General features: G+C 40.3%; 1 protein-coding gene and 1 long non-coding RNA gene across 12 annotated transcripts in view; one reads left to right on the top strand and one right to left on the bottom strand.

Annotated features, from left to right (window-relative positions):
* MYT1L (myelin transcription factor 1 like) overlaps positions 1–25,629 on the top strand; it is a 580,462-nt gene that overhangs the window by 471,589 nt on the left and 83,244 nt on the right. For all 11 annotated transcript variants that reach the window (XM_056564080.1, XM_056564081.1, XM_056564082.1 and 8 more), the window contains 2 exons: positions 17,586–17,720; positions 20,616–20,706. In XM_056564080.1, the coding sequence (XP_056420055.1) occupies positions 17,586–17,720; positions 20,616–20,706 (226 nt within the window). The remainder of the gene's footprint in view (positions 1–17,585; positions 17,721–20,615; positions 20,707–25,629) is intronic.
* Positions 2,398–25,629, bottom strand: part of LOC130361292 (uncharacterized) — a 48,627-nt gene continuing 25,395 nt past the window's right edge. The window contains exons 2-3 of the long non-coding RNA XR_008890948.1: positions 7,614–7,844; positions 2,398–2,513 (exon numbers count right to left, since the gene is read on the bottom strand). This is a non-coding gene — a long non-coding RNA (uncharacterized LOC130361292). The remainder of the gene's footprint in view (positions 2,514–7,613; positions 7,845–25,629) is intronic.

Raw genomic sequence — 25,629 nt, 5'->3', positions numbered from 1 at the left:
CCCCTCGGCTTATACTCGAGTGAACTCTCAGCCTGTCAATCCCTTCATCAGTGGTCTTCAACCTGCAGACCTCCTGATGTTGCAAAACTACAACTCCCAGCATGCTTGGAGTTGTAGTTTTGCAACATCTGGAGGTCCGCAGGTTGAAGACCACTGATGAAGGGATTGACAGTGGGTGATGATGAAGGGGGGGGGGGGATGATGACGAAGGCCGCAGTGGTCTTCAACCTGCGGACCTCCAGAGGTTTCAAAACTACAACTCCCAGCATTCCTGGACAGCCGATGGCTGTCCGGGCATGCTGGGAGTTGTAGTTTTGCAACTTCTGGAGGTCCGCAGGCTGAAGACCACTGATGAAGGGATTGACAGGGGGTGATGATGAAGGGGGGATGATGTATTTCCCACCCTAGGCTTATAGTCGAGTCAATAACTTTTCCTGGGTTTTTGGGGTAAAATTAGGGGCCTCGGCTTATATTCGGGTCGGCTTATACTCGAGTATATACGGTAACCATCACAGATCTCATGTTACCTGGATCCGGATATTACTGCCATTCATGAATTGACAAGCTTCCTCATCCTAAAACATTTTAGGATGTTTCCCCCCCCCCCACCCAGAATTAGGATGTTCATTACAAACCCATTTAATCACGCTGGTTAATGGGTGGTGATTGATGAATTCTAATAATCAGCTTTTTATTATATTTATTGCTAGGAGTTGATAATGAGCTTTGATGTAGTGTGCATCTACACAGGGATGAATGTGCTCCTCAAGTGTCTGGCTGTGTATGTGCGGTACATGAATTCAGGGTCTCTAAATCACTCGTAACAATATGCAATTAATTCCACTTAGATTAATTGATGATCCCATTAGCCCTTTTGAATGAGATATTTTCAGTCTGGAAGAAGTGATATAGTCAGCAATTTAATTATAGAGAAAGTTTATTTTATTTTTATTTTTTTTTACTTTTTCGGAGACTAAGTAGAAAAATAGATCTTTGTTGCCGGATCTTGATCTTGGATTCAAATATTCAACAAGATTCTATAGGAGACATATGTCAAAGCTAGAGCAACCAATCAGATTCAACCTCTTATTTTCGGGTGGCAGTTTAGAAAATGAATGTAGCAACATGATTAGTGAACATTGGCAACTACTCCACTTTAGGTAGCCCTTTTAGGAAAAATAGGTGGGACTTCAATGGAGGGGGCGTGGCCTTCCCCAGCCCAGCAGAACTATCACAATTTGACGTATTTAAAGAGGTTATCCAACATAAGGTGAATTTAGTATTGGACATGCTTAGGAAGGATTTGTGCTTGTCTTGGGGCTATATGGCCGTGTTGTGAGTCCACCTTAAAGCTGCTGCTTTCTTTTTGTGAAATTACTATTTCCTGTTGGAGTTTCTTCACTCCAGCTACAAGTCCCAGGATCCCTTTTTTGTAAGTGTAAGGTCACTTTTCACCCTACCAAACATCAGCCACCCCACCCATTGCAGCACAGCAAAGCTCCCTTCCATGCTGTGCTGTGCTTGAAACTATAATTCTGTGCAGCCCTATGGAAAATGATCTCCCTCCCACCCAGCAGTCGCTCAATCCATTGAAGCAGACAACACCTGACTTGTGATGTAATGTCTTGGGCTGCACTGCAACCTGGGAAAAGCAGCAACACTCATTTTGTATGCTTCTAACAATGAACAGGGCAAAGATCATATGAGAATTGCGAGACCACCATCACACACATGTACATACACTATATTATGAGCTACACTAACTTTACAGCCCCTGTAGCACAGCCAAATAAAAATAAATCCTGGAAAATCCATTTAAGCCTGGGTTCTCATGGAGATTCTGAGGACAATCCCCATAGACGGCAATGTATTCAGCCAAAAGAAAGTTCCGCCGCTGGTGTGCTGCACTGTGCTACAAAATCCCATTGACAGCAATAGAACTCAGTTGCAGCGGAATTTCCAAACGGAACTTCAAAACGGAATTCTGCTTGGAAATGTAAATGCACCACAAGTCTGGAGCATGGATTGCGCATTAAATGCAACAAATGTGTGAAGAAATGTAAGAGGCTATGTCCACACTAAATGTTTTGGTCAAAAAAAGAGCCAATCAATGGGACTCAGCGTGCCTTCACGCTATAATGTTATGGCCGTAATTGCTATAAATAAATTTAATAAAGCGTTGAACCCTTTGTTCATCCATTAAATTTGTAACACATTTTGTGCTGTAAAAGGCCCAAAATACATCCCAATAAAAAAAGGCAACAACGGGCCAAAAAAGGCCCAAATGAACAAAAAAAAGTTTTAAAAAACATTAGAATTTTCAGACATTTTTTGTTTCAGAAAGCAGGCTGTAAAATAAGGTTTAAATATTGTAATACCATAGCCTCAGTGTTCATAAAATGAGTCCATGTAGTCCGAGCTTGGTTGTTGACAGGTGAGACATGAGCTTAGATAACTGATCACTGGGGACACCAAAGCAGGTTGCACAGTCATCTATACAGGGCGCAACTGGGCTAGGAAGAAGGATGCAAAACAATTCTATGTTATTTTACCTGGCCTGGTTCGGTGTCCATTAAAGCATAACACCAGGACCGGGAAACACTTAGCAATTGCTTTACCTAAAATGTAAAGGGGTATTTCAGGAAACAAACTTTTGTTCTTATAACAACTGGCTCCAGAAAGTTAAACAGATTTGTAAATTACTTCTATTAAAAAATCTTAATCCTTTCAATAATTAAGAGCTGCTGAAGTTGAGTTGTTGTTTTTTGTCAGGAAACTGTGCTCTCTGCTGACATCTCTGCTTGTCTCGGGAACTGCACAGAGTAGAAGAAGTTTGCTATGGGGATTTGCTTCTAAACTGGGCGGTTCCCGAGACAGGTGTCATCAGAGAGCACTTAGATAGAAAAGAACAACTCAACTTCAGCAGCTCATAAGTACTGAAAGGATTAATATTTTTTTATAGAAGTAATTTACAAATCTGTTTAACTTTCTGGAGCCAGTTAATATATATATATATATATATATATATATATATATATATATATATATATATATAAAAAAGGGAGATCAGGGCAGCACTCCAATGGTGTGAAAAAAAGATAAAATTTATTCCATCAAAACAATGTGCAAAACAGCTGCTGTTTTGCACATTGTTTTGATGGAATAAATTTTATCTTTTTTTCACACCATTGGAGTGCTGCCCTGATCTCCCTTTTTTACATTTGGATGGATCGTTGGACTTGATCCTTTTACAGGTTGCCTGCACCTTTTCTTATAAATCGTTTGGACTTTTTGAGTGCTGTTGCCCTTTTGTTTTTTGGATTTTTTTATATATATATATATATATATATATATATATATATATATATATAAAAGTTTTTTTCTGGATAACCCCTTTAAAGGGGTACTTTTCTGCCCTAGTGCTCGGAACATTTTGTTCCAAATGCCGGTTGCGGGGATCGTGATGTCACGCCACACCCCCTCCCATAGACTTGCATTGAGATGGTTTGGCGTGACATCATGAGGGGGCGTGGCCATGACGTCATGATACCCGCAGGCTGCACCCACCGTTCGGAACAAAATGTGGAGTACACCTTTAATAATATGATATTGTAAATTAATATACTAGTTTAGATGTGGAATTGACCCAAGGTCTCATTATATACACTTGCTGGTCGAAAACACCATGAATTTTAAGTATTTTTCATAATATTATTGATTTTGTTGCCTTTTTTTTTTTTATTAGGGCTTTTTTCAAGCCCAAAAAGAATTTTATTAGATTAACCCCTTAAGGACCGGAGGTTTTTCCGTTTTTGCATTTTTGTTTTTTGCTCCTTGCCTTTAAAAAATCATAACTCTTTCAAATTTACACCTAAAAATCCATATGATGGCTTATTTTTTGCGCCACCAATTCTACTTTGTAATGACGTCAGTCATTTTGCCCAAAAATCTATGGTGAAGCGGGAAAAAAAATCATTGTGCGACAAAATTGAAAAAAAAACGCTGTTTTGTAACTTTTGGGGGCTTCCGTTTCTACGTAGTACATTTTTCGGTAAAAATGACACCTGATATGTATTCTGTAGGTCCATACGATTAAAATGATACCCTACTTATATAGGTTTGATTTTGTCGGACTTCTGGAAAAAATCATAACTACATGCAGGAAAATTAATACGTTTAAAATTGTCATCTTCTGACCCCTATAACTTTTTTATTTTTCCGTGTATGGGGCGGTATGAGGGCTCATTTTTTGCGCCGTGATCTGAAGTTTTTAACGGTACCATTTTTGCATTGATAGGACTTATTGATCACTTTTTATTCATTTTTAAATGATATAAAAAGTGACCAAAAATGCACTATTTTGGACTTTGGAATTTTTTTGCGCGCACGCCATTGACCGAGCGGTTTAATTAATGATATATTTTTATAATTCGGACATTTCCGCACGCGGTGATACCACATATGTTTATTTTTATTTTTATTTACACTGTGTTTTTTTTTTTATTGGAAAAGGGGGGTGATTCAAACTTTTAATAGGGGAGGAGTTAAATGATCTTTATTCACTTTTTTTTTTTCACTTTTTTTTTGCAGTGTTATAGGTCCCATAGGGACCTATAACACTGCACACACTGATCTTCTATGTTGATCACTGGTTTCTCATAAGAAACCAGTGATCAACGATTCTGCCGCATGACTGCTCATGCCTGGATCTCAGGCACTGAGCAGTCATTCGGCGATCGGACAGCGAGGAAGCAGGAAGGGGCCCTCCCGCTGTCCTGTCAGCTGTTCGGGATGCCGCGATTAGCCGCGGCTATCCCGAACAGCCCGACTGAGCTAGCCGGGAACTTTCACTTTCACTTTTAGCCGCGCGGCTCAGCTTTGAGCGCGCGGCTAAAGGGTTAATAGCGCGCGGCGCCGCGATCGGCGCTGCGCGCTATTAGAGGCGGGTCCCGGCTTCACTATGACGCCGGGCCCGCCATGATATGACGCGGGGTTACTGTGTAACCCCGCGTTATATCAGAAGAGCAGGACCAAGGACGTACCGGTACGTCCTTGGTCCTTAAGGGGTTAAAGGGGTTCTCCAAGGGATAACATTTTTTTTAAATGAACTAGTGTCAGAAAGTTAAATAGATTTGTAAATGACTTCTATTTAAAAATCTTAACCCTTCCAGTACTTATCAGCTGCTGCATACTACAGAGGAAGTCGTATAGTTATTTTCTGTCTGATGACAGTGCTCTCTGCTGACACCTCAGTAAATTTTAGGAACTGTCCAGAGTATGAGCAAATCCCCATAGGAAACCTATCCTGCTCCGGACAGTTCCTAAAATGGACAGAGGTGTCAGCAGAGAGCACTGTGGTCAGACAAAAAAGTAAATTCAAAAAGAAAAGAATGTACTCTGGCGCATACAGCAGCTTATAAGTACTGGAAGGATTAAGAATTTTAAATAGAAGTCATTTACAAATCTGTTTAACTTTCTGGAACCACTTGATTTATAAAACCATGTTTTCCAGGGGAGTAACCCTTTAAAACCAGGAAAGATGCCTTACCCATACATTTAGAAAAAAAAATCTTACAAAACAACACAAACGGAAACAAATTGAGGAAGATGTAGTAACATCTGTGTAAATAGAGAGGGAATGCTCCAGATTAAATTAAGCAGCTGATACTATTTGATAAATTTGGGGTATCTATTGATTTTTCTAACTTTTTTTACCAACTATAGTTTACATTGCCCCTATATTCTAGGCCAAAATTTTGGTACAATTTTGGAACACTTTATGGAACACATTTAAGAAAGCTCCCTTCTTGCTAAACCTTTCTAGCTAAATCATGCCCCCTCGTGGGTCAACTGAAATGTAATATTTAGCCACAATCTTTTTGGTCACAATAGCAGGTGCCACATATCCCCTTTCCCCTTCCTTTGTGAATATAAAGGTGATTGAGTATCTTCACTGAAGCTCTGTTCACCCACCCGCTGGAGACCCCCGGGATCTCGGCTGCAGCACCCACCTGTTGTGGCTTCCGGCAGCGCTGGAGGCTCTCATCCTAACGCCTCCCGACCACGGTGATGGGAGATCATGACGTCACGACTCCGCCCCCGTGTGACATCACGCTCCACCCACTCAATGCAAGTCTATGGGAGGGGGCGTGACGGCTGTCACGCCCCCTCCCATAGACTTGCATTGAGGGACGGGGCGTGACGTTACAGGGGGCGGAGTCGTGACGTCACCATCTCACGTCACCGTGGTCAGGAGCTGAAGCCTCCAGCGTTTCCGGAAGCCGCAACAGGTGGGTGCTGCAGCCGAGATCCCGGGGGTCTCCAGCGGCGGGACCCCCGCAATCTGACATCTTTTCCCGTATCCTTTCGATAGGGGATAAGATGTCTAGGGGCGGAGTACCCCTTTAAATAAAAACAAGACCATGGCTATATGCTGCACAGATGCCGTCTGAACGGGGGTTGAGGTATGTGCTGTCATACAGTAGTTTATACAGGACATAGGCAAATACAGGACATAGGCAACAATAGATGGGACCTGTCCCATTCACATGAATTGGAAACATTACAGGGCATCCTCTGTGACCTTTTCAGAGGGTATTCTACAGGGTGGGGGAGGCTATTCTATAGGCAACAACTTTTATGTGTGCACCCTATTATGTGTATACTGGTGCCATTTTTTACTGTTCTCTTGTCTGTGATGTAAGAAGGAGACTGCTGGGAAATTATCTATATAGATCAGAAAGTCACAGCATAGTTTAAGGCCTTGTGACCGCCATGGAAACTGCAAGATTTTAGGATTGCTTTTATATATAAATAGCAAAATGGAAAATTATCAACAACAGAACCAAAAATTCTTAAAAAATATAGTTGACATAAAAAACATTTTCTAATGACACATTCCCTTTAAAGGGATTTTTATTGAGGCTGCAGTAATGTGGCATCACCACTAGAAGGAGTGCAGAGCCAACTGCTTCCATTGGAGACATTTTTAGTTTTACTTAAAGGAGTAGTCCAGTGTAGAACAACTTATCCCCTATCTTAAGGATAGGGGATAAGTTTCAGATCGCGGGGGGTCCGACCGCTGGAGACCCCCATGATCTCCTGTACGGGGCCCCGGGTCTCTGGCCAGAGAGCGTGTGCCGACCACCGCACGAAGCTGCGGCCGACACGCCCCCTCAATACAGCACTATGGCAGAGCTGGAGATTGCCGAAAGGAGCACTCCGGCTCTGCCATAGCGCTGTGTTGAGGGGGCATGTCACCCGCTGCTTCGTGCAGTGGTCGGCATGCGCTCTCTGGCCAGTGAGCCGAGGCGCCGTACGGGAGATCACGGGGGTCCCTAGTGGTCGACCCCCGTGATCTGAAACTCATCCCCTATCCTTAGGATAGGGGATAAATTGTACTACACTGGACTACTCCTATAGTAGTGAAGCTTAACTCATTCCCACTTATCAGCCCTATAAGCCCCCCCCCCCGGGTATATAGGTTTTATAGTTTAGTTCCACCACTAGTAGATCTTGGTAACCTTCTAATCTCTAATGGGCATTATTGATAGCTTTAGAGTGATAGTTCAGGATAAAATATTTTATTAGCCAGTAATGTAGACAGTGTTTACCCGAAGCTCTGATGTCTTTATGAACAGACGTAATGATGAAGGCAATGTGTCCTGATAGAGCCAATCTATCTATGGACGGATAGTGATGGACGGCAGGGATAGTGACGGCACATTAATTATCCATCGATGGCCGGGTGGTGGAAATCATTTCAGATGCAAGTCATGATGTGTCTTAGGTGAGGATCGATAGCAATTTCTTTCCTAAATGCATTCCACTTGTTCTCTTCCTTGCTGTGAGACGAGAACGGAGTATAATTCAATAGTGGGAAGAAACATAAATATAAAAGTATCATTAAAAGAGATGCCATGTATATTATGTTCTATGATATGTCCTTTCCTGAACATTATATAACCTGATTGTGAGGCTTCCTTCCAGATCCGGCTCTATTTCCACTGAATGCATTCCCTGAAGTCTTATAGGCAGCACTGCACATGCACTAAAGAGTTTTTGCATAAAAACAATGTAAACAATTTTGAATGTTTTTTTTCAGCTGATTCAGATTAGGTGGAAAATAGAAAATATATATATATAAACAAACTTATGAAAATCACTTTATAAAGACTTTCCTGTCTGCAGAAAATCCATAGCCAGTTGGTGAAACGCGTCTCCGAGGAATTATAATTCAGGACTTACCGAATCCATGTCAAGAGTGCACAGTAACAATTTACAGCCAATAAACATTGTAAATCTTCCCAATAAAATTCCCTGAAATTCTCAGATCTAAATGATGAATTTAAATTGATTATAACAAATTATTTTAGTTATCATACACCAAAGAATCCTGTGGTTTCAGAGTTCATGATACTTAACATTTCAAGGTTAAAGGGTTACTCTAGTATTTATTTAGGCTAAAAAGTGGCATTTAAAATGTGCATTTAACTTTTCAGGATAAGCAGCAATGGGGGAGATTTATCAAAGTTGTCTATGTCCCGCATCAATATAGACCAAACTACAGAGGGTTAGGCTAGTCTGTTGTGCGCCTAATTTATCAAATGGCGCATGGCTCTGTGCACAGACTTTGGGATCTATGGTTTAGACATTATTTAAACCTGCTCCAGCATGGACTGATTTCGGCGTACTTTCAGCAGATGCGACTTGTCTCTGAAAAGTCGTTTTTGATAAATTCAGCACCAATGCATTTTTCTGTCTAAAATAGACTAGAATGCATCATGTTCTAAAAATCCTCTAAAGCAAAAGTCGCAGAAAAGTCGCACATATTTAGATTACGACTTTCTGTGCGACAAATTTAGACAGGAAAAAACTGTCTAAATCATTTGATAAATATCCCCCAATGTGTGTCACACAATCTATGGCTACTATATACTACCATATGGCAGCAATGGAATATTTTTTCATCACTTTCCTCTCTATAGGCTTCATCTCTAATTTTAGTTGCTCTGATGACTCCTATACACTGCGCACACACACATGCACACGGGAATATCTTGCTCTCCAGTATCTCTATAACACACCCTCATGAAAAGCATCATAGAGAACATTATAGAGTAGTGCTGAGCTGTTTAAGCTATGAGACCAGCACAAAAATTAACTATAACACCTACTAGAGCTTTCAGCTGTATGTCTCCTTCTTTCTATCTGTCTAACACTGCATCGTAAACCATTGTCTTCTCCCTTCTCCAAAGACCTCTATGGGCAGCATGTAACCATTGTCTTCTCCCTTCTCCAAAGCCTTCTATGAGCAGCATGTAAACTGATCCCTCAATAAACTGATCCAGCTTGAGATGGACTTTTAGAGGTTTGTCAGAGTAAATGATGACTTTAAGGAAGGGGGAGGAGCCTGATAAGTGGAGAATGTGATATTTTTCTCTTTGCCTGGGCATGCTGGGAGTTTGGGAATTGATTGGGGAATGCTGGCATAAATCAATATTATAACCAAATACACAAAACTGTGTAATATTTCTTAACAGAGAAAAATACCACATTCTCTACTTATCAGGCTCTTTTCTTCATCCTTCCTCCTAATTGTATCATTCACTCTGTCAAAGTGCTAAACGTCCATCTTAAGCTAGATCAGTTTACTGGGGGATGAGATTACATGCTTCCGATTGTGGAGTTTGTGGAGAGAGGAGGGAAAGGAGGAGAGTAAGACAGAGAGAGAAAGGAACACACAGCTGTTATATCTCATAGCCTTAACCTGAAGTAAATTTATATTATTAAAAAGAACCTCAACCTGTATGGTAAGTGTATACAAATAAGTAGATACTGTATGCATTGCATAAAGTCTACTCATCCAATTCTTATGGCATCGGCCACACTATGTATTGGGTTGACTTTTGGCTATCTATAGGCACGTCTCTTGTGTTCAATGGGAAATATGTTTATTGACATATAAATGTACAATATTCCCCAACATTGTGTTGTCTTGATTGTTTCTAACACAAAGGCTACTGGAGTCCCAATCGGTCATCATTCAAGACGTATATTCATAATGACTTATCTACAGGTGTAAGTTACTGATGCGGGATGTAAATCCCAGGAGCCCCTGAACATGTATTTAGTCTAGCACTTCAATTGGTCTTTTTGTTTCCCCCTTTGTTGCCCTTTGTAGATTGCCCATATTTCATAAAAGAGCACCGCCACGCCTGTGTCTAGTGACATCCTCCATCATCATTATACCGCTGCCTTGTTGTCACCCTCCTCATTTTCTAGTAGCAGAACTAATTAAAGTAGATTATTTGTATTAAAAGAAGAAACTTGACTTTTCGCCAAAGAAGAACTTAAGGCAATCCCCAAGTGTGTCATGTCTATAAGTAACAACAAAATGAGTCCTCCGAGCCCGGGATTATACTGATGTATCTTGTTGGTTGAGTTACTTTCGACTAATGTTCATCATTTCAAAAGGGTAATTTCACCTTGTAGATTTACCTGGCAATGGTACAGTCATTAAAGGAAGCAATTAAAGGGACGGCGATCCCAAAATAAGGCTTGATATAGTAATCCTTTAGACAATGAACATAACATCAGTGTTAAAGTATTTATTATAATCTACATATTGTCTGCGGTCTACATGTAATTCAAGTTTCAGACGACCGCATTTTTCAATATGGCCAGATCACGAATCTAAGGACCTGGACTGAGGGCATTATAGGAATCTATCATAGGGATTTATCATAGGGATCTATCATAGGAATTCAGTATGATTGAACTTATCAAAGTTAGGTTCTGCCAGTTCAACAAACTCTAGCAAAAAGTTCTGGTTCTGACCAAACTAGTTTTGTGCAAATTTTTACTTTGCCAATAGCCCAAAAATATATGTAAAACACTGTCTAAGAGCCCTAAAAGCCTTGTACAACACTGTCTAAAAGCCCTGTATAACACTGTTTAAAGGGGTAGTCCACTGCTCAAGGTTTGGAACAAACTGTTCCGAATGCTGGAGCCGGCCCCGGGAGCTTGTGACATTATGCCCTGACCCCTCAATGCAAGACTCCCATAGGCTTGCATTGAGGGGGCGGGGTGTAATGTCATGAGGGGGTGGGGCTATGACGTCACAAGCTCCCAGCATCGGCTCCAGCGTTCAGAACAGTTTGTTCCAAACGTTGAGCAGCAGAGTACCCCTTTAAAAGCCCTGTATAACACTGTTAGGTCATCTAAAAGTGAATCTATGTTCTTTGAGCTGTTTTTAGGGCAAAGTTAATTTCATAGCTATGGTAACATGTATGGCTATGTGTAAATCGATGGTACCTGGTGGTAACTAGCAAAAAAAAGCACTTGAATGGCAGATTTTTTTTTAATGATTTTTACAAAAAAATAAGGTTCATAAATGTTTCCTGTTTGGTGGCAGATGCCTGTCAGTGTTTATATGCACAAAAAATATCAGAAACTTTTTTCAAAAATGATCCTTTTTTGCGATTAGCAACAGGTGCCTGGAAAGTGAAGAAGCAATGGCTTGTTACAAGCTGTGAAAAATAATTCCAATTTTAGGGGATAGCAACAGGATTGGCCTCTGAGCTGCTTTTTCACAATTAGTGTAAAACAAAAAAAAAAGGAAACTGTCACACTTAAATCTCCATATTTATTGTACAAGATACAAAAATTTTTTTTTAAGAGAATCTCCCATTTTCTTCATGTCCTCAAGGACCTGATAAAAAGGGAAGATTCCCTTTCTAATTGAGTTGTGTTTTTGTTGAGTTGTACTAATGAAAATTCTTATTGCTGCTTACTGTAGAGAAGCAGGGACACTTCTCAAAATGACAGTCCCGGCACCTCTTCATAGTTTTTGTGGTTCCCTATGGGAAAGTACCATGGAAACTATTCTAGCAGTTTACAGCATCACCACTTACCTCCGAGCAGCACTTATTAACTAGGCCCGGCGCTTTCCCAGTGAAATTAGCAGGCATACATTGATGCTGTATGCCTGATGCTCTTTGAATACAGAAACACTGGCTCCTGTCTTTGAAATGAGTCCCTGCTTGTTACAATTCATTTAAAGTGACTCTGATGAATCAAAGGCTTACTTTTTTGTAAAAGTTGGAATTAATCTGATTAGTCAAATCAATTTGCTATTCTCTAGTCAAGGCTACATGCAGAGCTGCTTTATTAGAGTGATACCTATGGCTGCAAAGGGGGGTATAACTTTTGACAATTGATATCTGATTAGACAGTCTATGTAAGTGTTCCTAATAGATAGGGGGTAGCATAAAAGCCTTGTAGTTGGTTTTTGGAAGCCATTCATTACCAAATTTTGTTTCTGAGCCAAATCCTTATATGTCTCTCTGAGCCATCATTGTATTGTATTCATTCCATTCAATCAGTAGTGTGTGCCTACGCTCGACCTCAATTTGGCAAACCAAGTATCCAATACTACGAAAATCGTATAGTCTCATTTTCTAGGTGCTTTCTCTTAGCCAACCAAACAACTTGACTCAATCCCATTGTAAAATCCACATGAGATGCAGTGCTTGTTGAAAATAAGAGAAGTAAATTCAAATTTAAATTTGACCCAATTTGCTTTGATAGTAAAATAAGGTGTTTTCTCTTTGTGCTACGTTAGAAAATATGTTTATCCTAACAGGTCGATAAGCGGACGGCGTACAAAAGAAAACAGCTTTAATGAGCTTTGCCTCAGCGCAGGTGGCCTTTTGCTTTTATGAAATAACTACAGAAAAATCTGGGCTTTGTACATGTTCTGTGTTAAAACAGAACACTTTGAAAGAAACTGTGAAATTTAACACTTTTTTTTTATACCCACACGAGTGATAAGACAAGGATACGGAATCGGCAGGGAAGCCAGTGCATTGTAATGAGCCACTTCCCAATCATGTCTGAATTGCTGCTTTCTGTCACAGATGAATACAAATTGTTCCGGCTTCTCACTGGTCAGATATTCCATTGAAGTCCAGAGGAGGGATTATTAATCACAATAAGATCCTCCGAATGAGTAGATTGGGGTTTATTTCGAGTGTTCTTTTAATAAGGGTCTTTTTATATTACAGTACTTCAACGATGGTTTTGCTAGTAAATCTTATTTAAAGCAAAACAAAAAAGAATAAAAAAGAATATAAAACAAAACAACAATTAAAACGATACTTGAAAAATAAAATAATTTTTGTTTAGTTGATTTGCCTTTTGTATGGCATTTGTTGGGTAAGTAATTTAGTAGATACAACATTGTTTGGCTGCAAGCAAAGTAGCTGTTTCTTTCACGCGATAAAGAAAATGTGGTTGGAACAATTTCAGAGTACTATTGTTCCATTCTAACTTCAGTGGTAAACAGCAGGGAACAAGCAGATTAAAGGGTTATCCAAGTTTAATTAACTATTCATTATGGTGTCATGTCTTAAAGGGGTTATCCAGGAACAGAAAAACAGAGCTATTTTTTTTTTCAAAAACTGCTCCCCGTTTGTCTCCTGGTTGGGTGTGGTATTACAACTTGGTCCATTCACTTTAATGGAACTGAGCTGCAGAAGCACACCCAACCTGGAGACAGACAGGGAGCTTTTTTTAAAAGAAATTAGCTCTGATTTTCTATTCCTGGATAACCACTTTAAGTGCATTACTTGCCCTACATGTATGGGGTTGATCGACCCCTTTTTTGTGATTTTATGTTCCCCCCAGGTTCAGCAATCCTTTGGTATCTGGATGAGTGTTGTCTTGAGCCTTTCCCAGGATCCTGTTCAGCTAAAGACATCAGCTGATCACAGGGGCGGAGGCACATACAGCTGGACCACACACGTCATCAGGGAAGACAAGAAGAAGCCACATTCCTCTATAATCAGCTTTTGTCTTAAGCCGAACAGGATCCTGGGAAAGCTCGAGACAACAATCATCCAGACATCAGAGGAATGCTGAACCTTGGGGGACCATGAATCACAAAAAATGGGTCAATCCACTCCAAACATGTAAGGCAAGCAACACTCTTAAGACATAACTTGGCATCACTTGGAATACCCCCTTAATAAAACCTGGATAACCCCTTTAAGACAATATGCTACAAGAATTTTAAACACAAGCTAAGGTATATTAAACACAAGCTGAGATCCATGTATGACTGGGTAGGTGGACTAAGAACTCCTCTACATGGCAATGATTTTTTTTTATTTTTTGCATGGAGCCTCTACATCAGCCCTTTCCTGACACTGGTTCAGATTTACTAAAACTGTCTATGGGCTCATTTGCATCCCAATTCTGTCCTACCCTTCAAGTATATGTCAGCCACCCTTCAAAATGGGATGCCAATGTGTACATGCGCATACTTTAATTGACTTCGGAACTGAACTCATCACACATCTATACTTTATCCACAACGCGATTGTGGTCCATTCCAGTATTCAATTATTGTCATAAATATAAAAGCCAATTTTTACCACCATATGTGACTAAATAATACTGCCATGCAGTGACTGAACACCCCCACTATATACTGACTGATTCCCTTTGAACCTCCCCACAGCAATATTACAGGAATGCTTTCACTCAACCCAAAACTACTCAACATATAAAATATTTAATATTGAAAATATACAAAGTTGGTAAAACAAGTATAATCTGATGAGTAAAGTAAAGCTGACATATACATATTGACTGAACTAGTCATTTCAGGGGACTAGGTAACCATCTACAGTAAATGATGGCCTTCTGACTCTTCCCTGATGGCAAATGTTGGGGAGAGATTGGGTAAAATAATTAATGGCTAAATGAGCATTAATGGGGTACTCCGCTGCTTAACGTTTGGAGCAAACTGTTCCGAATGCTGGAGCCGACGCCGGGAGCTTGTGACATCATAGCCCCGCCCCCTCACAATTTCACGCCCCACCCCCTCAATGCAAGTCTATGGGAGGGGGAGTGATAGTATCATTTTGGCCCATATCTGAGGAATAGAACTATAACAAATGGTAAAAACAATTGGGATCAGTATCACCCTCACTATTAGCCTTTACCCGTAGGTGAGTGCGGGTTATACTGGTGTCAGTTTCCCTTTAAGTAACTGCAAAGTATTTCTGAAGGGGATTAAAGGGATACTCCATTGTTTAAAAATGTATCCCCTATCCTCTGGGACCCCCCATCCAATCTCCCGAATTGAAGGAAAAATATAGGAAGAAATAGATAAAAATAACCAGCGCTCAGAAGGACATCAGTTTAAAAAATGGGGGAGGAAAAGGGGATATACATTAATCCGTTTTATGACTTACTCCACGTTGGGGGGATGCAAACTTTATCACAAAAAAGACCCTCCATGTTAGCATATAGTGTTGCTGGAGTAGATCAATCCGTCATGACGGAATGATCTACTCCAGCCACACTATGTCAACTTGGAGGGGGGTTTTTGTGATAAAGTTTGCATCCCCCCCCCCCCAATGTGGAGTAAGTAATAAAACAGATTAATGTATATCCCCTTTTCCTCCCCATTTTTTAAACTGATGTCCTTCTGAGCGCTGGTTATTTTTATCTATTTCTTCCTATATTGTCTGTACGGTTATACATGGAGTCCATCCGGACCCAGACCCTGACGCTCTCCAGCATTGATTGGATACCCACTCCGGTGGAGGAACATCTTGCAATAGAAATATATATATATTTATATATACCAACGTGGCCCAGAGGGTGTTTGGCGGTGGATCCTATTGTATATGGGACCCACTGCTCACACCGGGTGAGTGTTTTTTTTCCATACTGCTTTTATTTCAGATTGAAGCGCTCCCTCGAGTTATTTTTAATTTTTGAGAAGGATAAATAGTCGTGTAATCTGTGGAGTGCGTGAAATCGGTCCACGCCAACCAAAGCTTCAGCTGTGCGTCTACGTTAGGGGTATTTGCCATTAAAAGTTCCTCCATCCTGCCTATTCTATTATTTTCCGTAAACCATTCTGTGATCGTTGGGGAGCGAGGAATCTTCTATAAACGAGGGATAACCACTCTAGCGGCCAATATTAAAAAGCGATAAAGGGATTTAGTAGTTCTAGAGATACTCCCAGGGAAGATAGAGAGCAACATTTTCAATTATTAATAATAATAATAGAAATACATTATTATTATTATTCATAATATTATAATCCCCTACACTGTAGATTAGGGATACATTTTTAACCTGTTAAGGACCCAGGGCGTACCTGTACGTTCTGAGTCCGCTCCCGATCTATAACGCGGGGCCACAGCGGTGCCGCGCGCTATTAACCCTTTAGATGCGGCGTTCATAGTTGAACGCCGCGTCTAAAATGAAAGTAAAACCATGCCGGTTAGCTCAGTGGGCTGTTCGGGATAGCCACAGCGAAATCGCGGCATCCCGAACAGCTTACAGGACAGCACGAGGATCCCTACCTGCCTCCTCGCTGTCCGATTGCTGAATGACTGCTCAGTGCCTGAGATCCAGGCATGAGCAGTCATGCGGCAAAATCATCGATCACTGGTTTCCTATGAGAAACCAGTGATCAATGTATAAGATCAGTGTGTGCAGTGTTATAGGTCCCTATGGGATAACAATGATCAGTATAAGAGATCAGTGTGTGCAGTGTTATAGGTCCCTATGGGAGCTATAACACTGCAAAAAAAATGTAAAAAAAAGTGAATAAAGATAATTTAACCCCTTCCCTATAAAACCCCTTTCCCATAAAAAAAACTGCGTAAATAAAAATATACATATGTTGTATTGCCGCGTACGGAAATGTCCAAATTATAAAAAAATATATTGTTAATTAAACCGCACAGTCAATGGCGTACGCGCAAAAAAATTCCAAAAGTCCAAAATAGTGCATTTTTGGTCACTTTTTATATAATGAAAAAATGAATAAAAAGCGATCAAAAAGTCCTATCAATGGAAAAATGGTACCGCTAAAAACTTCAGATCACGGCGCAAAAAATGAGCCCTCTTACCGCCCCATACGCGGAAAAATAAAAAGTTATAGGGGTCAGAAGATGACAATTTTATACGTATACATTTTCCTGCATGTAGTTTTGATTTTTTCCAGAAGTCCGACAAAATCAAACCTATATAAGTAGGGTATCATTTTAACCATATGAACCTAGAGAATAAAGATAAGGTGTCATTTTTACTGAAAAATATACTGTGCAGAAACGGAAGCCCCCAAAAGTTACAAATTTTTTTGAATTTTTTTATTTTGTCTCACATTGATTTTTTTCCGTTTCGCCGTAGATTTTTGGGTAAAATTACTGACGTCATTGCAAATTAGAATTGGTGGCGCAAAAAATAAGCCATCATATGGATTTGTAGGTGAAAAATTGAAAAAGTTATGATTTTTTAAAGGTTAGGAGGAAAAAACGAAAATGCAAAAACGGAAAAACCCCGGGTCCTTAAGGGGTTAAACACTGGAATACCCCTTTAAGCTAAAATGCATTTTTGCATAACATAAATTTTAGATTTTAGTGATTTACTACACTATAGTATTAAAGGAAAATATGTGATATACCAACCTAGTGAATGTTATAGTGCTGTCGTATTCATACAATGTATATTTTGAATTATTTATAGATCTACACCTTCTGTTTTTCCATCTCCAGATCCCTCACGGTCCGAGAAGAAAGAGAGCAAATGTCCCACCCCTGGCTGTGACGGCACAGGTCATGTGACTGGCCTATATCCCCACCATCGGAGTTTATCAGGTTGCCCACACAAAGACCGGGTACCTCCAGAAAGTAAGTTGTGTTATGTGCATATAATGATGAGATAAACAGATGCCTTCTAAGTTGTGAAACTGTTAAATTTCATAGGGTTAAAAATTTTAAAAATAATTCTATAGAATTTTTTTTTTTTTGCAAACTACAACTCCCAGCATGCCCGGACAGCCAAATGCTGTCCGGGTATGCTGGGAGTTGTAGTTTTGCAACAGCTGTTTGGGTCCCAAACTGTATTCATATTCATTGGCATAGACATAGAGTTAAAATATAAAATTCTTTCTACCTACAGCCACCACTAGGGGAGCTCAGGAGCTTACTGCATACTTTCTTATTACTGACTCCAATGTACAGACAGTATTTGCTGTATTGGGCTGTTCTTAAAGTGGTCATGTGATCTTCATTTCTTACAATAATGTCACGTACACTGCATCCAGCATACATTACATCACAGTGTACAGGTTTGTCTTTAGGTACCATTATGTCCAGATTGATGTATTGCTTCACCAGCCAGTAAAACAAAAATATATAAGAGCAAACCTGACCCTATAAGCATAGACTGGCATGTAAAAGGCATAAAAGTTTGATAAATTTGATGTCAATTAACTAACTAAGGATTTAATCATTTTAAAAAATAAGTAATAATTATTTATAAAAGAAAAATATATACAATTACAATTTTTTTTTAAAATTACATTTTGAACTTAAATGCCTGCATGCTTAAAGGGGTTTTCCAGGGGGAAAAAACTTTTTTTGTTATATCAACTGGCTCCAGAAAGTTAAACAGATTTGTAAATGACTTCTATTAAAAATAATTTAACCTTTCAATAATTATCAGCTGCTGAAGTTGAGTTGTTGTTTTCTGTCTGGCAACAGTGCTCTCTGCTGACATCTCTGCTTGTCTTGGGAACTGCACAGTAGAAGAGGTTTGCTATGGGGATTTGCTTCTAAATTGGGCGGTTCCCGAGACTCGTGTCATTAGAGAGAAAAGAACAACTCAACTTCAGAAGCTCATAAGTACTGAAAGGATGAAGATTTTTTAATAGAAGAAATTTACAAATCTGTTTAACTTTCTGGAGCCAGTTGATATATATATATATATATATATATATATATATATATATATATATATATATATATATATAAGTTTTTTCCTGGATAACCCCTTTAATGCATTCTTTATATTCTAATAAATAAATAAAAATGGAAACATGACTAGACATATGTATTGATATGAGAGGCAAGGGTAGACAGATAGATAGATAGATAGATAGATAGATATGAGATAGATAGAGAGATGGGAGAGATAGATAGATATGAGATAGATAGATATGAGAGAGAGAGAGAAAGAGAGAGGGAGAGAGAGAGAGAGAGAGAGAGAGAGAGAGAGAGAGAGAGAGAGAGAGAGATATGAGATAGATAGAGAGATATGAGATAGATAGATATTAGATAGATAGATAGATATGAGATAGATAGATAGATATGAGATAGATAGATAGATAGATAGATAGATAGATATGAGATAGATAGATATTAGATAGATAGATAGATATGAGATAGATAGATATTAGATAGATATGAGATAGATATGAGATAGATAGATAGATATGAGATAGATAGATATGAGATAGATATGAGATAGATAGATAGATATGAGATAGATATGAGATAGATAGATATGAGATGGATAGGTAGATATGATATAGATAGATAGATAGATAGATAGATAGATAGATAGATAGATATGAGATAGATATTAGATAGATAGATAGATAGATAGATATGTGATAGATAGATATGTGATAGATACAGTAAGTGATTGATAGATAGATGAATGAAAGAAAGAAATCTCTGTAAAAGTAGCTTTTCCAAGGTGCATAAAATAAAGAATGGGGATGCGCCTGTAGAATGATCACAGTCCACAACATAACAGACAAACAATTGTTGCAGCTTTCCACAATCCAGAGAAAAAGGAGAGCTCAGGGAGGACTGATACATTCCTTGTTTACTGAGACATGATGAGATCATTTCAACTTCTGTCACAGGATTACAGAGTGCTGTGTCAATTTTTTTCTAGATAATAGATAGATCAATAGATAAATAGATCAATATATAGATATGAGATAGATCAATAGATAGATATGAGATAGATCAATAGATAGATAGATATGAGATAGATAGATAGATAGATATGGGATAGATAGATAGATAAATAGATAGATATGAGATAGATAGATATGGGGTATATATAGATAGATAGATAGATAGATATGGGATAGATATGATATAGATAGATAGATATGAGATAGATAGATAGATATGAGATAGATATGAGATAGATAGATAAATAGATAGATAGATATGGGATAAATATGATATAGATAGATAAATAGATAGATATATATGAGATAGATAGATAAATAGCTAGATATGAGATAGATATGAGATAGATAGATATGAGATAGATAGATAGATATGAGATAGATAGATAGATAGATAGATATGAGATAGATAGATAGATAGATAGATAGATAGATAGATGTGAGATAGATAGATATGGGGTATATATATATATATATATAGATAGATAGATATGAGATAGATAGATATGGGATAGATATGATATAGATAGATATGAGATAGATAGATAGATAGATAGATACAGTAGATAGATAGATATGAGATAGATAGATAGATAGATAGATATGAGATAGATAGATATGAGATAGCTAGATAGATATGAGATAGATAGATATGTGATAGATAGATATTAGATAGATACATAGCAGCAAAAATTGTCAAAAAATCAACCATCAAGTAGTTGCCCGACATAAATATCTATAGCGATGATATTTTTAATGTATTCCATTTTGATACTGATTCCTTTCTTCTACGTTTTGTTGTCTTCCTGCCAAGTTCTTGCAATGCATGAAAATGTTCTAAAGTGCCCTACGCCAGGTTGCACCGGGAGAGGCCATGTAAACAGCAACAGGAATTCTCACAGAAGGTAGGCGCAGCATCCCTGGAACCGCTACAGACGGACATTTCTACTACACCAGCACTTTCTTGTAGTCCCCCTTGCATTGACGAGATGACAGCTGGTGCTTACTTTGCTTTCTTAAACTACTGAAAAGTTTACGTTTGTCATATACCAAGATGAAGAAATGTGTGATCTGGGGATTTATTTTTTGGCACAAAGTGAAAACACTTTCTCCTGATGGTAGCCCTTCACGTACTGTAAATTGTATGACATCTCTTTTTTATTAAATTCACCAAAATATTTATTTCTAGAGGTGGTAACATAATGACAGTAGTAAAATTTTCAAATTCATCTTATATAATCAGATAGAATGTATTCAGGGTTGTGCGTAGAAACATATAAGGTACTGTGGTGCCAGTTTTGCATGGTTCTTCTACCACAAAAAGTGTTATGGTGATGCCTGTGTACTGTTTATTGGATAGATACAAAGCAAAATAATTGAATATTACATATATATAGATGGATAGATAGATGGATATAGATGGATAGATAGATATGGATAGATATGAGATAGATAGATAGATAGATATGGATAGATAGATAGATAGATATGAGATAGATAGATATGAGATGCATATATAGATAGATATGAGATGGATAGATATGTGATAGATAGATATAGATAAAAAGATATATAGATAGATATGAGATAGATATGAGATAGATATGAGAGAGATAGATAGATAGATAGATAGATATGAGATAGATAGATAGATATGGATAGATAGATCGATAGATATGAGATAGATAGATAGATATGGATAGATAGATAGATATGAGATAGATAGATATGAGATAGATAGATATGCTTAACTACTCGACACGCCACATACGTGGTGTGTCATTGACCTTTTAAGCAGCTGACGCGCATACATTGTTGGGAAACCCTTGTTTCCCCTGTTTTATATAAATTGCTTTGAACCTATGTTGAATAATTGTGCCTTCTGTTTTGTACACTTCTGGAAAACTTTTCAATACATTTTTTTATTTTTATTTGTAAAAAAGAAAAGATAGATATGAGATGGATATATAGATAGATATGAGATATATAGATATAGATAGATAGATAGATAGATATGAGATGGATAGATAGATAGATAGGAGATAGACAGATAGATAGATAAAAAGATAAAAAATCCAAATAGAAGCAGCACATCAAGTAGAATCAGGTGATAGTCAGTATTGGGTGCTCGCATAATTGGAGCCTGGGTCCACCGGTTCCTCAATCAAAATAGGTGAAATAGAATGCAGCACACCACTGTTGCAGTCAAAACAAATAGATTTATTCCATAGCGTGTGTCACGATGCCGGCTGGCAGGTAGTGGATCCTCTGTGCCGGAGAGGGATTGGCGTGGACCGTGCTAGTGGATCGGTTATAAGTCACTACTGGTTTTCACCAGAGCCCGCCGCAAAGCGGGATGGTCTTGCAGCGGCGGTAGTGACCAGGTCGTATCCACTAGCAACGGCTCACCTCTCTGGCTGCTGAAGATAGGCGCGGTACAAGGGAGTAGACAGAAGCAAGGTCGGACGTAGCAGAAGGTCGGGGCAGGCAGCAAGGATCGTAGTCAGGGGCAACGGCAGGAGGTCAGGAACACAGGCTAGGAACACACAAGGAAACGCTTTCACTGGCACAATGGCAACAAGATCCGGCAAGGAAGTGCAAGGGAAGTGAGGTGATATAGGGAAGTGCACAGGTGATCAGACTAATTGGAACCACTGCGCCAATCAGCGGCGCAGTGGCCCTTTAAATCGCAAAGACCCGGCGCGCGCGCGCCCTAAGGAGCGGGGCCGCGCGCGCCGGGACAGGACCGACGGAGAGCGAGTCAGGTACGGGAGCCGGGGTGCGCATCGCGAGCGGGCGCTACCCGCATCGCGAATCGCATCCCGGCTGGAGGCAGTATCGCAGCGCCCCGGGTCAGTGGATCTGACCGGAGCGCTGCAGTGAGGAGAGTGTAGCGAGCGCTCCGGGGAGGAGCGGGGACCCGGAGTGCTCGGCGTAATAGTACCCCCCCCCTTGGGTCTCCCCCTCTTCTTAGAACCTGAGAACCTGAGGAGCAGACTTTTGTCTAGGATATTGTCCTCAGGTTCCCAGGATCTCTCTTCTGGACCACAACCCTCCCAATCCACTAAAAAAAAGGTTTTCCCTCTGACCTTTTTTGATGCCAGAATCTCTTTGACGGAGAAGATGTCCGAGGAGCCGGAAACAGGAGTGGGAGGAACAGATTTGGGAGAGAAACGGTTGATGATGAGTGGTTTAAGAAGAGAAACGTGAAAGGCATTAGGAATACGAAGAGAAGGAGGAAGAAGAAGTTTGTAAGAGACAGGATTAATCTGGCACAAAATTTTGAAAGGACCAAGATAGCGTGGTCCCAACTTGTAGCTAGGGACACGGAAGCGGACATATTTAGCGGAGAGCCATACCTTGTCTCCAGGGGAAAAAATGGGAGGAGCTCTTCTTTTCTTATCCGCGAACTTCTTCATGCGTGATGAAGCCTGTAAGAGAGAATTTTGGGTCTCTCTCCATATGATGGAAAGGTCACGAGAAATTTCATCCACAGCGGGCAGACCAGAGGGCAAGGGGGTAGGGAGGGGGGAAGAGGGTGACGGCCGTACACCACGAAAAATGGGGATTTGGAGGAAGATTCAGAGACTCTGAAGTTATACGAGAATTCGGCCCATGGAAGGAGATCTGCCCAGTCATCCTGGCGGGAGGAAACAAAATGTCGTAAATAATCACCCAAGACCTGGTTAATTCTTTCTACTTGTCCATTGGATTGGGGATGATATGCAGAAGAAAAATTTAATTTAATCTTGAGTTGTTTACAGAGAGCCCTCCAGAATTTAGACACGAATTGGACGCCTCTATCCGAGACGATCTGCGTAGGCAACCCGTGAAGACGAAAAATGTGTACAAAAAATTGTTTAGCCAACTGAGGCGCTGAAGGAAGACCAGGAAGAGGGATGAAATGTGCCATTTTGGAGAATCGATCAACGACCACCCAAATAACAGTGTTGCCACGGGAAGGGGGTAAATCAGTAATAAAATCCATACCAATCAGAGACCAAGGCTGTTCGGGGACAGGCAGGGGATGAAGAAAACCAGCGGGCTTCTGGCGAGGAGTCTTATCCCGGGCACAGATAGTGCAGGCTCGCACAAAGTCCACAACATCCGTCTCCAGAGTCGGCCACCAATAGAAGCGGGAGATGAGTTGCACAGATTTCTTGATGCCCACATGACCTGCGAGATGGGAGGAGTGACCCCATTTGAGGATTCCGAGGCGTTGGCGTGGAGAAACAAAGGTCTTTCCTGGAGGAGTTTGCCTGATGGAGGCTGGAGCAGTGGAAATCAGGCAGTCAGGAGGAATGATGTGTTGCGGAGAGAGTTCAACTTCCGAAGCATCCGAGGAACGAGAGAGAGCATCGGCCCTAATGTTCTTATCGGCAGGCCGAAAGTGAATTTCAAAATTAAATCGGGCAAAGAACAGAGACCACCGGGCCTGGCGAGGATTCAGCCGTTGGGCAGACTGGAGGTAGGAGAGGTTCTTGTGATCGGTGTAAATAATAACTGGAAATCTTGATCCCTCCAGCAGATGCCTCCATTCCTCAAGTGCTAATTTGATGGCTAGAAGCTCTCGATCCCCGATGGAGTAGTTCCTCTCCGCCGGAGAGAAGGTCCTAGAAAAAAAACCACAAGTGACAGCATGCCCGGAAGAATTTTTTTGTAGAAGAACAGCTCCAGCTCCCACTGAGGAGGCATCAACCTCCAATAGGAAGGGTTTGGAAGGGTCAGGTCTGGAGAGCACGGGAGCCGAAGAAAAGGCAGACTTGAGTCGTTTAAAGGCGTCTTCCGCTTGAGGAGGCCAAGACTTGGGATCGGCATTTTTTTTGGTTAAAGCCACGATAGGGGCCACAACGGTAGAAAAATGTGGAATAAATTGCCTGTAATAATTGGCGAACCCCAAAAAGCGTTGGATAGCACGGAGTCCGGAGGGGCGTGGCCAATCTAAGACGGCCGAGAGTTTGTCTGGATCCATTTGTAGTCCCTGGCCAGAGACCAAGTATCCTAGAAAAGGAAGAGATTGGCATTCAAACAGACATTTCTCAATTTTGGCATAGAGTTGATTGTCACGAAGTCTCTGAAGAACCATACGGACATGCTGGCGGTGTTCTTCTAGATTGGCAGAAAAAATCAGGATATCGTCCAGATATACAACAACACAGGAGTATAAAAGATCACGAAAAATTTCATTAACAAAGTCTTGGAAGACGGCAGGGGCGTTGCACAGGCCAAAGGGCATGACCAGATACTCAAAGTGTCCATCTCTGGTGTTAAATGCCGTTTTCCATTCATCCCCCTCTCTGATGCGGATGAGATTATAAGCACCTCTTAAGTCCAGTTTAGTAAAGATGTGGGCACCTTGGAGGCGATCAAAGAGTTCAGAGATGAGGGGTAGGGGGTAGCGGTTCTTAACCGTGATTTTATTAAGACCGCGGTAGTCAATGCAAGGACGTAGGGAGCCATCTTTTTTGGACACAAAGAAAAATCCGGCTCCGGCAGGAGAGGAGGATTTACGGATAAAGCTCTTTTTCAAATTTTCCTGGACGTATTCAGACATGGCAAGAGTCTCTGGGGCGGACAGAGGATAAATTCTGCCCCGGGGTGGAGTAGTGCCCGGGAGGAGGTCGATAGGACAATCATAAGGCCTGTGAGGAGGTAGAGTCTCAGCTTGTTTTTTGCAAAAAACATCCGCAAAGTCCATATAGGCCTTAGGGAGACCGGTTACTGGAGGAACCACAGAGTCACGGCAAGGGTTACTGGGAACCGGTTTTAGACAGTCCTTGGAACAAGAGGGCCCCCAACTCTTGATCTCCCCAGTGGACCAATCCAGG

This window comes from Hyla sarda, chromosome 3, assembly GCF_029499605.1.
Source record: "Hyla sarda isolate aHylSar1 chromosome 3, aHylSar1.hap1, whole genome shotgun sequence".
In the NCBI taxonomy this organism is placed as follows: Eukaryota; Metazoa; Chordata; class Amphibia; order Anura; family Hylidae; genus Hyla; species Hyla sarda.
The sequence above is the reverse complement of the archived record's forward strand: the minus strand, read 5'-3'. Positions and strand labels throughout refer to the sequence as shown.